Consider the following 12,001-nt stretch of genomic DNA (forward strand, 5'->3'; position numbering starts at 1 on the left):
TACACAGTTAAATATATGAACTACTGATTTAGCAGAGCCTTTTCATCTTAGTGTTTACAAAATTGAGGCAAAAGGAAGCAAAATGATTTGTCCAAGGTCTCACAGTAAATTTAAGAATTAGAAAGAAATTTTTGGTTTTTTGATCCACTATCTAGTGGCATTTCATTATACTTGACTGCTTCCTCACATTGATTATTACCATCTTTGGAAATAATTATGATATTATTGTTTTTGCCCAGGTTTTACTTACCCAAATCATTTTGTTCTGCAAAAACTGAATCTGAAAGCTAACAAGAACTGACTTTCCTATGAAATTTCTAGCACTTCCTATTTTCAGACAAGCTAGAAATACCCTGTGAACAGCCTTTCTCATAAGATTTGGCATCTGCCTCTTGCTATGATCAGAAATAAGAATTGTAGAGGGTGCAGAAAATTGACTAGAAAAATATACCTGAAAAGTCTTAGTTCTACATACACATGGGACCTTTCAGATATGAGACCCTTGCCCTGACACTGCCCACATTCTCTTGATTTTTTTCCTGTAGGCCAAATGTTTGTCTTGACTCGTCCTGTGCTCATAGCAGTCACTTGCTTAATACAAAGTTTATGTGTAATAACACTAATTTAAGAATTAAGATGGAAACTTGTTGTTCATGTAGACTCAGGAATGATTATTGACTTGACATTTTCCATAAGCTGTAATTTTTCTTCTAACAGACAGTCACAGGGTCTTCCTGGAAGTTCCTCTCTGTTTCTTTGTGTCCTAATAAGTAATAATTCAAGTGATTGCTGAGAGGATCCAAGCAGACAAATAATGACATAATATTAGTTCTTCAGGAATATAATTTCCTTGGGGCCTGGTATGTATGCATCTTAACTCTAATCCTGGGAGTATAGTCTGGTGACTTGGTATCAGTACTCAGTATATAAACCACTTGGTTGTGACTAGCTCTGTGCTTGGCTGCATTACCATGCTTTCACTAATTGTGTGTAATAGTAGTTTTCTTTGTACCATATTTAATTTTCATGTATAAATAAGCCCTGACTAATCTCGTTTTCCATTACCGATAAAGAATACGCTCCTTTAATAACTGTGTTGTTTCTTGGGGCAAAGGAACTGGCCTTTTCCACACCTGTCTGTCTAATCAGTGTGCTCATCCATTATGAATCCACAACATGAAGAATGTATTTCGACCTTAAAACACATTCCAATATGTTGTTTTTATTTTGATCAAGTAGTGAAGGTGGCAACTTCCATCTCTAATTTTAGAGATTGTCCTTGGGGATTGTAGTTCCAGGCCATTAAGAAGGAGAATATTTTCCAAGTTGTTTATAGAATAGAGTGTTGGGAAAGTCAACTGAATGAATAACTAGAAAGGGTTTATATGAAAAGGAAAGAAGAGGCACATTTAGAAAAATGGGGTATCCAGTTTTAACAAAGAAAAAAAGGCCATTTCTATTTCTGCTTTTATACTTTCTGTACTTCATATAGATATTTAATAGAAGAGACTCTGAATAAGTAGGTAGGTAGATACTCACATATGCCTGTGTATATTTAACTATAAGGTATTATTTGTAAATAAATCACTCTAAGTCAGAAAAACAATAGTCAGAAGATTTTAAAATTTATTATGGTAAAAAGATCTATAGAAGAATAAAAAAGTATTTTTATACTGACAAGTATTTATTGGGTTAATTTTAATAACTTTGATCCTGTCTCCGTTAGCTATCATTACTTTACAAGAGAGTTGCTATCATTGTTGTTTGTAACATTTAGGTGAAGAGTAGGATGCCACAGGGTATTGAATTTTGTTCAGTTGAGGCTTTTCCAACAAGACATATTTTAATATATCCACTTTGGGCACATTACAGTTTTTATTATTGAAACAAAAAATGACCACTCAAGGTTTCTTTATGATGAAATTATGTCAATAATTTGTTCTGTGGTGCGGGGACCGTCAATGACTCCTTACAATGTGTTGTCAGAACAACAAGCTAAGTAGCACACCTCAATTTTTTGTTTTTAAATTCTCAAAATACAAGTTTATTTCACTCATTGGTTTTACCCGACTTACTTATATATTTGAAAAGCACAACCATACACAGATCCCATTTTAGGATTTGCCATGCCCTTTCATGGGCGGCCAAGAGTGGGAAGTTCTACCCTGATACCCAGGAGACTCTGATTAGCAGCTAGCTGCACGGTAACGGATCCAGTGTTTCTGAGTGAAGATCATGGTGTTCTTTTCCACATTCCTCATCTCTTACAGATCTTTATACCTATGTTTTCAACACTGTTGGAGACATAAGTATCCCCAGTAATGCCTTGGCAAGAACACTTTAGTATAACCAGGCAGCTCCAGCACTTCAGCTAATTTTGATTATCAACAAGGTTATTTTCAGCATTCAAGTGCAACACAAGATTCGTGAAGCTAGAGCTATGTCTCTTTTCCCTTTGTTGATGCTAAAACCATAGCAGTAACAGGTCTTGACCTCCCTCACTGCAACCCTGGCCAGATCCTCTTCTTTCCCATGAAGTACCTCTCGTACCAGAACTATCACCTATGAAAAAAAGCTGTAGACTCCCCATTTTCTTGATTCAGAGAACTCAGTTGACTTCCTCCAAGTTTTGACAGCAGGAAACCTAATCCTGTCTTGCAAAGAACAAAGTCCTACTGACCTCAGTGTCCTTGGACTTAATGATACCCAGGCTTCCCCAGAACCAGGCTTTCTGTGAATGAAGCACATGTCAATTTTGTTTATAACTTGCCTATTAAATAATATTCTTGTGTTGAATACTTGATGTGACATTTGCTCAGTAATTACTCCAAGGAATTTCAGATTCTTGGGGAGGCTATAATGGGTGGGCAGTTCACACAATATCTACTATATATCCCTAGTAGGTTTAAGTAAACCAAATTTCTCATTTAAATCTGCCTTCTGAGAGCTCTTTCACAATTCTCTTTCTTCTCATTCCTATGTGAAGCAGGAAATTGGGCATAACCTTTGTAAATTTAGAAAATAAAAACTGCTTTTGAGTAGAGAAATTATTTTGCTAAGCTTTTTATGCTATTGAACTTAATTATTCACATTCATTCTCTGTACATTTTAATATATTCATGCAATTCCTTAATATTTTCCCATTGTTTAAAATAATATCTATATATTTTGGTGGATGGTTTACTAATGTCTATTTATTATCACCTTAAAAATTTTGTCATGATTTAATTTAATTGAATTCAAATTCTCCTGAGATTGTTTATGTAAAAGATTATCATATCTTTATTCTTCCTGACAAATGGTTTATTATATTTCCACAGTTTATCTATAGCATATATTTTGGAAGCAGCAGAAACACTAAAACATTAAATACCTATTATAAAGCTGGCTGAGCATTGCTGGGTGTTTTCCTTAGCTTTTCTTTTTTCTTTTTTTAAAATTACAGCACGAGAGAAAATATGAATATGAAAGAAAGTGTGAAAGAAAAGAGAATTATTTCATCATTACTCATTTTAATTTTCATTTAGGTATACCTTTTTTTATCAGAATAATTAAATACACTTTAAATCTACATCTAAATTATGAACAAGTAAAGGTGAATTGTAAAGCCACTGGGTTTTTCAATTGCTTCCAGTTTCATTAGACAAACAATAGGGAGTTTCCATCTCCACTGCCTTCCACGCTTTCATATTTTCTGAATCATGCACGAATCACCTCAATCTACTGAATACTCTTCCTCAATGAACTTGGAACTTAATTAGGAAAAAGAGTTCAGAATTGGAATGGGCCCCGCTCTCCCTCAGATTTCAAAGGGAGCTCCTGCTGCCCAAGTGATTCAGGAGGAGATGGGAGGTGAGCATGGGTCTCTGGGCCCTTAGGATCTGCTCTCTGTGATCCTTTGAAGGCCAGGGAGCCAATCTAGAGGAAGATTAAAAGGAAGGGATCCAGTGCTGTGGAAACTATTCACTCATATCAATACCAGAAACTTTTATGCTATGACACTTAAGATTTTGGTGCAGGCTCGAATTAGGGTTACATTTTGGGTTAGAGTAGTTAGGGTTGGGATTAGGGGCTGGGGTCGGGGTTAGGTTTGGGTTAAGTTTAGGGTTAGGGTTATGATTAGATGTTAGTGTTAAGGTTAGTATTAGAATTAGGAACAAAGTTAGAGTTGGGGTAAAGTTAGAATCAGAGTTAGAGTTAGGTATGAGTTTCAGATAATTTTTTTTAAAGGATATCAGTGGACCCATTTTTTCACTAACCATCTTGAATATATTCCATTTAGATTCATGGTTTTGAAAGTTATCTTGTCCTTAATTACTTACCTTTTTGTGGAATTTAATTGCATATAGCTTAGTAAATATGTTATATGTTTCATGCCTCTTTACTCTTAGGAATTCTAGTTGCTCTGCATGGAATGCGCTCTGCTTGCTTCATGAATTCCTACTGACTCCAGGAACCCTCACCCAACATTATCTCCTTTGCAAAGGCACCTCTGATTCCAGGTTAGTTATACATGACCTAGAGTCCTTATTCTATCTCACATGTATTGCTAATATGTTTTTCATACTGTATTACTAGTATTTGTGTCTGTTTGTCTGGACTGGATCAAAAGCTTTTGAAGAAATAATTCACATCTCCATTTTTTATTCTCATCTCCCAGGTGCCAGGTTTACTGTGTGTATATATATAAAGTTACTGTCCATATTTTTGCTATTGTCTCTAATTTTTAAAGCAGTTTCACAGCCATCACAAAAAGAAAGTAACATCTCAAATATAGTTTTAGTTGAGAAGGGTGAAGCTCAGAGGATGTTGTTCAGAGAAGCCACTTTCCCAAGGGTAAGAATTCCAGTCCAGAATGAAATTGCGGCCAGTTGGACGTCGAAGTCCAGGCTCACGTAAGGCACCACTGTGCTGACGTCCTGCAGCATGCTACACAGATCACAGTTGCAGACACTAGAACTTGTGTGGTCAGTATTTGTTGAAGTAATGAAGTAATCGATTTTAAAAATTCAGACCACTCTTGATACTTGAGGTCTGCGCTATGTGCATGATCATCAGCTCGTGGTCAGTAAGAGTGATGGCTGTTTCTAGAAACAGTAGAGTCTTGAAGGCAGGGCTACTGCATCTTCTCCGGTTCCCCAGAGAATCTCCTGGCGTAGGTGCTACATGAATATGAAGCATGGGACCCACAAAACACTGAGTGTGCTTCCCTTATGATCACGTAAAGAGGGGGTGAGGGGAGAAATTATGCTCCTTCTGAAGGGGTCCACATGCTTTTAATTCTCCCACTCCCCTCTCAAGTACCAGCATCTAATATAAATGAAACTTTCTTATTCAACACTATAGTAATTTTAAAATTTGTCTAAGTCCTCATATGGAAATGGTGTGTTTTCTATTTTTTTATTGCAAATGTATGTTTCAACTATGATGGGGTTAAACAGGTTTTTCCTGGCTGACTTGGGGATTTAATCACCATCGATCATTTTCTTTTCTTACAGGAAAAATGCATTTTAAGACCTAAGTGGCTCACTAACATACTTCAGAAACAAAACACACTTAGCTGTGGATGGCTATTATGAAATACAGAAAGAAACCCAGGGCTTTCTCTTTTTCTACATCAAATCAAAACCTGTGTTCCCAGCTTTGAGACACGTTATTTTAGACCCTAAATTGCATCCTATTTTCTTTTCTTCTACTCAGCTTGTGTTGCTATACCAATTTGGAAATGAAATTAAATGCTCATTTTTGGTATTTGTATCACTTAGGACTCATTTACTCCATCCCTAATTACTTCCAAACTTTAAATTTCTTGTATTGCTCTAAATTTTGTTTAATAGCTATTTTGAAAAAAATTTAAAGAATTCCAGAAGCCTCTATGTTTTGGGAGCTTTAGCTTTTTGAAAACCACTGTTACAGTTCTAATGGTTCTCAGAAGAGGTGCAGATTATTCCTCTGAGAAACCTTTTTCCTGGATATTTATCAAATGTCTGTTAATATGCTAGACACTGTGTTAGGCTCTGGGTACAGAGTATATACATGGAAGGTTGTTGGACTATCATAAATTATAAAGAGTTTTACATAAGATTTCCCTACAATTCTCCACTCTGCTACCAGAATTGGTCATCCTAAAATAAAATATAGTCATGCCACTCTTTTATTTTAAATTCTTCAAGATTCTCTACAGGTTTTTTTTTTTTTTTTTTTTTTTTGGAAAAATTAATCCTCTTACCTTATCTCACAAGAATTGTGATCTGAGTCTTTCAAAATCTCAAAGTCTTGTTTGACTCTCTTTAAAAAAAAATTGTGACGGGATGTCTGGAGAAGGGAGGAAGTTTCCCCACACCTGGCACTGTGCCGTGAAAGGTGTCCTGGCACATAGGAGGGGGTCACTGTCTGATAAACAAGAGCAAAGAGCTCCCACATGATGGGCTCCTGCCAACTCTGAGAAAAGCTTCATTTCTACACTAATTTAAAATGACTGGAGCCCTACAAACTTCTCAGAATTATGGTTGACACTTTAAGTAAGAAATATGACACTTGGTAGCTTTCTGGATGAACTTCAGAGAAAAGTTCTGGGACATATACTACTGGTTTATTTACAAGGCAGCTGTCTCAGTAGCATTCAGTTACTTCAGTAACATGAGGTTACTTTTTTCTTTTTTTTTAGAGGACTTTTATTAGCGAACAAAAGCATAAGAGCAGTATAAGTGTGGCTAACCACTCTGCCCTAGCCTAGTCAGGATGCTGGAACAGAACGCCATAGGCCAGGAGGACACACATTCAGTCCATGACACACCACAAGTGGAATCTCTTCATTTCACCTCCGCCTTTGCAGGGTCAAATCAACTGAGACAAAATATTTAATATTGACTTTTTGGTACTCCCTACTTCTCCCGTAAGTCCATGTACTTCCCAGAGAGGGAAACGGATGATTGTGAAAATTAGTTGAATTGTGCTCTTGAGCCGTAAGAGGGAATGGGAACTGGAGGACAAGCAGAGTCCCCTTGAGGCAAGAGGAGATGTGGGTACAAATGCTGGTGGGCAGGGGGGTGCTGAGAGCTTCGTGGTTCTGTTCTGATTGTTTCATTTTTCTCACGAAATGGGAAGCAGAGTCATTCGCTGAGAGTAAGGACGGAGAAGGAGGCGTTTAAAGTTTGAGAAGAGAAAATAAGAAAGGAGTAGAAACGCAAACGGACGAGGGAGAGGGGGGCATGGTCACTGAGCAGCCCTAGGCTCCCTTTCGGGTTTAAGGTTATGGACCTGAAGGGAGCACAGTCGACGTGGCCTTGCCCTTTCTCCAGCCACAGCCAGCTGCACAGGCTCAGACCCCAAGCTGGGGAAGAGCAGGGTTCAGCAGGGTTGGTGTTTCGTCCAACTAGAGGGAGGGCAGGAATGAAGCTGTGTTTGAGGCAGTGCTGGTGGTGATTGACCGTGGAATTTAAGCTGTGTAAGGAGAAAAGTGAGGGCAAAGAGCGGGTAAGGCACATGAAGATGAGGTGGGGATGGAGTCCAAGGTACTTGAGGGAGAGAGCTAACCATTTAGGAGGGATTAATCAGAGAGTGGGATGACTGAAATTGAATTTATGAAGCTATTGAGTAATGATAGGATTTAGGTGATGACTATGGGAATGAACCTCTGAGATGGGGCGAAAGAAGATCACTGAAAGAGAGGAGATTGCAGTAGTGATAGGCCAGGGATCTATAATAAAAAACAACTGATTCTGCTGCAGGGGGGTCCAAGGACTGTGTTTTGAGGAACTCTCATTTTAGGGAGAGTGGACTAGCTAAACATAAACCTTTAGAGTTAAACCAGAAAACATGAGGGGGTGGGAGAAACATGAAGAATATTAATAGATGTTGTTTACTGTGTGTTTAAATGTGCTGGACACAATGTTAAACAGTTTACATGTCTCATTTTATTTATTCCTGGCAACCACATCAGTTGTTAAAGATTGTTATTATCTCTATTTTACAAATGATAAATGTGAAGGCCGGGAAGGTTAAATAACATGTCCAAGGACACCTCTGGCTGAGTCTGAACTCTGAGCTCTTACCTATTATATCAGGTGTAGTGATTGTGATAGAACAGGTGATATTAAAATCTGCATCCTGAGACGTGAATAATAGACTAATGGGATTAGAGACTCTTGAGAAGAATACTGTATACAAAGCCCAATAATATGCGTTATCTCTTTTAATCCTCATATTAATCCCGTGTATTAGGCAGTTTGCCCAGATGGTAGTGGGGCCAGTAAGTAGCAGAGCTTGGCTGTGAATGCTCCTCCTCTGACTTCCCGCTTGTCTACTCTTTCCACTAACTTCCAGGGATGGTTCAAATACTTTAAAGAGTCCAATCAGTTTTGAATAAATGTTAATAAGGAAACCATTACTAGTTATTTCTAGTTATTTCTTTGTTAGAATCTAACAGGTTAAGTTTCATAATTCCTATGTTTCCATGGGAACATTAGTACAGAATGTAGCATTCTTACTGCTGTGCAGTGTTCTTTCTATACATTCATGAGTTCATTCAACTAAAATTTATTGAGCAAATAGTCTGTGTAGGCACTATGCTAGGTGCAGAAAATATGATTAAATAAGAAACATCCCTGCTCTAAGGGAACTTCAATCAGCTCAGGCCTTCAGAACCTCAGATACTGTGCAGGACCTTTAACAGCAGGTTGCAACTTAAGGCACAGCATTTGACCTAGAATATACTCTATCCCTTAGGACCCAGTTGCCTAAGAGATCATTTCTCTCCCCATAGGTTTGGCACAAAATAAGTTCAGCTGTAGTGCCTTGGAGATGGAATCTTAGATTTGGACCTCGGGGGAAGAGAACCAGGGTGTTCTTCCCCCAAAAACAAATGGTTCAAATACTTTAAAGAGTCCAATCAGTTTTGAATAAATGTTAATAAGGAAACCATTACTAGTTATTTCTTTGTTAGAATCTAACAGGATAAGGTTCATAATTCAAGGTAAGTTTCTTACTTCAAGAGGGTCCAATTCTAAAGCTAGATTTAAAAATAGACTCTGCCTGGCTGAGTGGTACTACATGGACTCCTCATTCACCACTTGGCCATGCCTTTTTCCAGAAATGTTGGATTTGTCCATGCCATGAAATGTTTATAAGCTCTGGGGCCCAACACCCTCCTGTCACACTGTCAGGCAAAGACCAAGCGAGGCAGTGCCCAGGGCACCAGTCTTAAGAATAAAGAAATGATCCAGGGGTGCAGGGAATTCCACTTTGTCCAGCTGGTGCTAGAACAGTGGCTGAGCTGTAGCACAAAATGTCTGGGGTGGCTATTTCTACATGCAGAGAAATCTGTGCACTCCTACTTGAGAATGCTACTAATTAAGAATGGCACATACACTAGTTCGAACTGAGCCCAGTGTCTACAACAGGGAAGGGGAGAGTGTTATGTTTGCCTCCAGATTTAGAAGACCACAGTGTAACACGTGTTGCCTCACTTCCCTCTGGTCTTAAAACATGAGTCACAGTATAATTTAAGAATCACACTCCCTTACTCTCACATAGCAACAGTTAGGTGAGACAAATCAAAAACTAAATTTCCTTATTAAAAAAAAAGAGATGAGGATCTTATATGTATCAAGTTTTTAAGACTCTTTTCAATTAGCAAAATATTTTATATTCTCTTAATATCTAATTTGGTGAACCACTGTGATCGCAGATTTAATTTATTGGAGTCATTTTGGGAGTTGTGGGACCACGCATCCAGTCTGCAACTCCGATAGCAGTAAGAGAAGGCAATTTTTGTTTTGCAGCAGGGAGCTGGCACCCGCTTCCCTGGGGCTCCGCCACTCCCTCGGGCGCAGGCAGGTACGGCGCTCCCGCAGCTCCTGGCCCCGCCCCGAGGCCTAGCAGCGCCCCGAGCGGCAGCTCCTGGTACTGCGCTGCTTCCCACCTGCGGGAGGTGGGGCGCGGGGCCGCCGCGGGGCCAGCCCGCCCGCCGCTCCTTCCGGTTTGTACGGTTCTGGGCGGCGGAGAGCGCGGGAGGAGTGCGGGCGGGGCAGCGCGGGCCGGGCCGCCTCCTCACCTCTCACCCAGCGGGGCGCCCGGCCCACCCGTGACGCCCGGACTCCCGCTGCCCGCTCCTACCCCGGGGGCGGGCTCCCTGCAGACCCGCGGCCCAGACCCACGGGCTGCGCCCGCACGGCCCCGGCTCCGCACACCGTCCAGCCCAGCTCTCCAGGCTGGGCACGCCCACTGCGACTGCCAGCAGTCGGGCCCCGGCGTCCCGGTTACACCCAGTATCCCAGCCCTCGCGGCCACCGCGGCACACCCAGCCCTTCTCGGGTGCCCGCAGAATAGAACGGAACACAGAGGCCCGCGCCTCCCTAGCCCGCGCCGCCGCCACGCCCGCCGGTGCCCACTCTCCGACCTCCGCGAGCGCGGGACGCCGGGACCCCTCCTCTCGCGCCCTCCCGCCTCTCCCGCCGCGGTCCGGCAGCCGCTCCCAGCGCTCCCCGACACCCTGCGACCTAGGGCGCGCGACTGCCCGTCTCCCCCGCAACCCCGCGGCCGCTCCTCCCCGCCCCGGGGACCGCCAACGCCCGCACCCTCACCCGGGCGCGCGTCTCAGCCCGGCCCCTCCTCCGGGGCCCTCCTCTTCCCTCGCCCCTCCCGAGCGGGGTGGGGGCCGCGGCAGCTGGAAGAGAAGGGATGAGGTCATCCTCTCCCTCGGAGTCAGCTGGTGGAGGAGAGGCAGAGGGAGGAGGGAGCGCGCGCGAGGGGAGGCGAGGAATGTGCAGGTCCGGGGAGCGCCGGGGCGGCCGCTGCTGCTCCCGCTGCTGGCGGCGGCGGCGACTCGGGCGGCAGCCGCGGGGCCGGGACGGCGCAGAGCGCGGGCGGCGGGCAGGGGCGCGCGTGGGGCGCCGACAGCGGCTTGGCTCCGCGCAGGCAGCCAGGCGGCGCTCCAGCCGGCCCCGGGCGCGCCGCTAGCCCGGCCCAGCGCCCCGCGCCCCGCGCCCCGCGCCCGGCACGGCGGGCGGCGGGCGGCGCAGGAGCAGGAGGCGGGGAGCGCGCCGCCTGGGAGGGAAGCCGGGGCGAGGCGAGGAGGTGGCGGGAGGAGGAGACAGCGGGGAAAGGTGTCAGATAAAGGAGGGTTCTCCTCCGGTTCGGAGGCATCATGGCCGCTAAGTCAGACGGGAGGCTGAAAATGAAGAAGAGCAGCGACGTGGCGTTCACCCCGCTGCAGAACTCGGACCACTCGGGTTCGGTTCCGGGATTGGCTTCGGGCTTGCCGTCGGGCTCGGGAGCCGAGGACGAGGAGGCGGCCGGGGGCGGCTGCTGCCCGGACGGCGGCGGCTGTTCGCGCTGCTGCTGCTGCTGCGCCGGCGGCGGCGGCTCGGGCGGCGGCTCGGGGGGCTCGGGCGGCCCGGGCGGCGGCGTCGGCGGCCCCGGCGGAAGCGGGGCGGGCTCGGCGGCGCTGTGCCTGCGCCTGGGCGGGGAGCAGCGGCGCTACTCGCTGTGGGACTGCCTCTGGATCCTGGCCGCCGTGGCCGTGTACTTCGCGGACGTGGGCACGGACGTGTGGCTCGCCGTGGACTACTACTTGCGCGGCCAGCGCTGGTGGTTCGGACTCACGCTCTTCTTCGTGGTGCTCGGCTCGCTCTCGGTGCAGGTGTTCAGCTTCCGCTGGTTCGTGCACGACTTCAGCACCGAGGACAGCGCCGCGGCGGCCGCCGCCGCCAGCTGCGCGCCGCCCGCCGCCGATGGCAAGACCCTGGTTCGCAGCGGGTCGGCCGCGGAGGGCGAGGCGCGCCCCTCCACGCCGCAGAGGCAAGCCTCCAGCGCCAGCAAGAGCAACCTCGCCGCCCCCAACGGCGGCCCCGCGGCGGGCGGCCAGCCCAGGTCTGCCTCCTGCGCCTTCTGCATCTGGCTCCTGCAGTCACTCATCCACATCTTGCAGCTCGGGCAAATCTGGAGGTACCGTATCAGGGGCGGGGGAAGAGGGAGATTTGCTGCCGCTCCTACATCCCCA

General features: G+C 45.0%; 1 protein-coding gene across 1 annotated transcript in view; it reads left to right on the plus strand.

Annotated features, from left to right (window-relative positions):
* The first annotated feature begins 11,094 nt into the window (after positions 1 to 11,094).
* The window catches only part of XKR4 (XK related 4), a 219,030-nt gene continuing 218,123 nt past the window's right edge, over positions 11,095 to 12,001 (plus strand). The window contains exon 1 of the mRNA XM_016207741.2: positions 11,095 to 11,946. Coding sequence (XP_016063227.2) covers positions 11,147 to 11,946 — 800 coding nt within the window. The 5' untranslated portion in view covers positions 11,095 to 11,146. The remainder of the gene's footprint in view (positions 11,947 to 12,001) is intronic.

Source organism: Miniopterus natalensis, chromosome 16 (genome assembly GCF_054644295.1).
Source record: "Miniopterus natalensis isolate mMinNat1 chromosome 16, mMinNat1.hap1, whole genome shotgun sequence".
NCBI lineage: Eukaryota > Metazoa > Chordata > Mammalia > Chiroptera > Miniopteridae > Miniopterus > Miniopterus natalensis.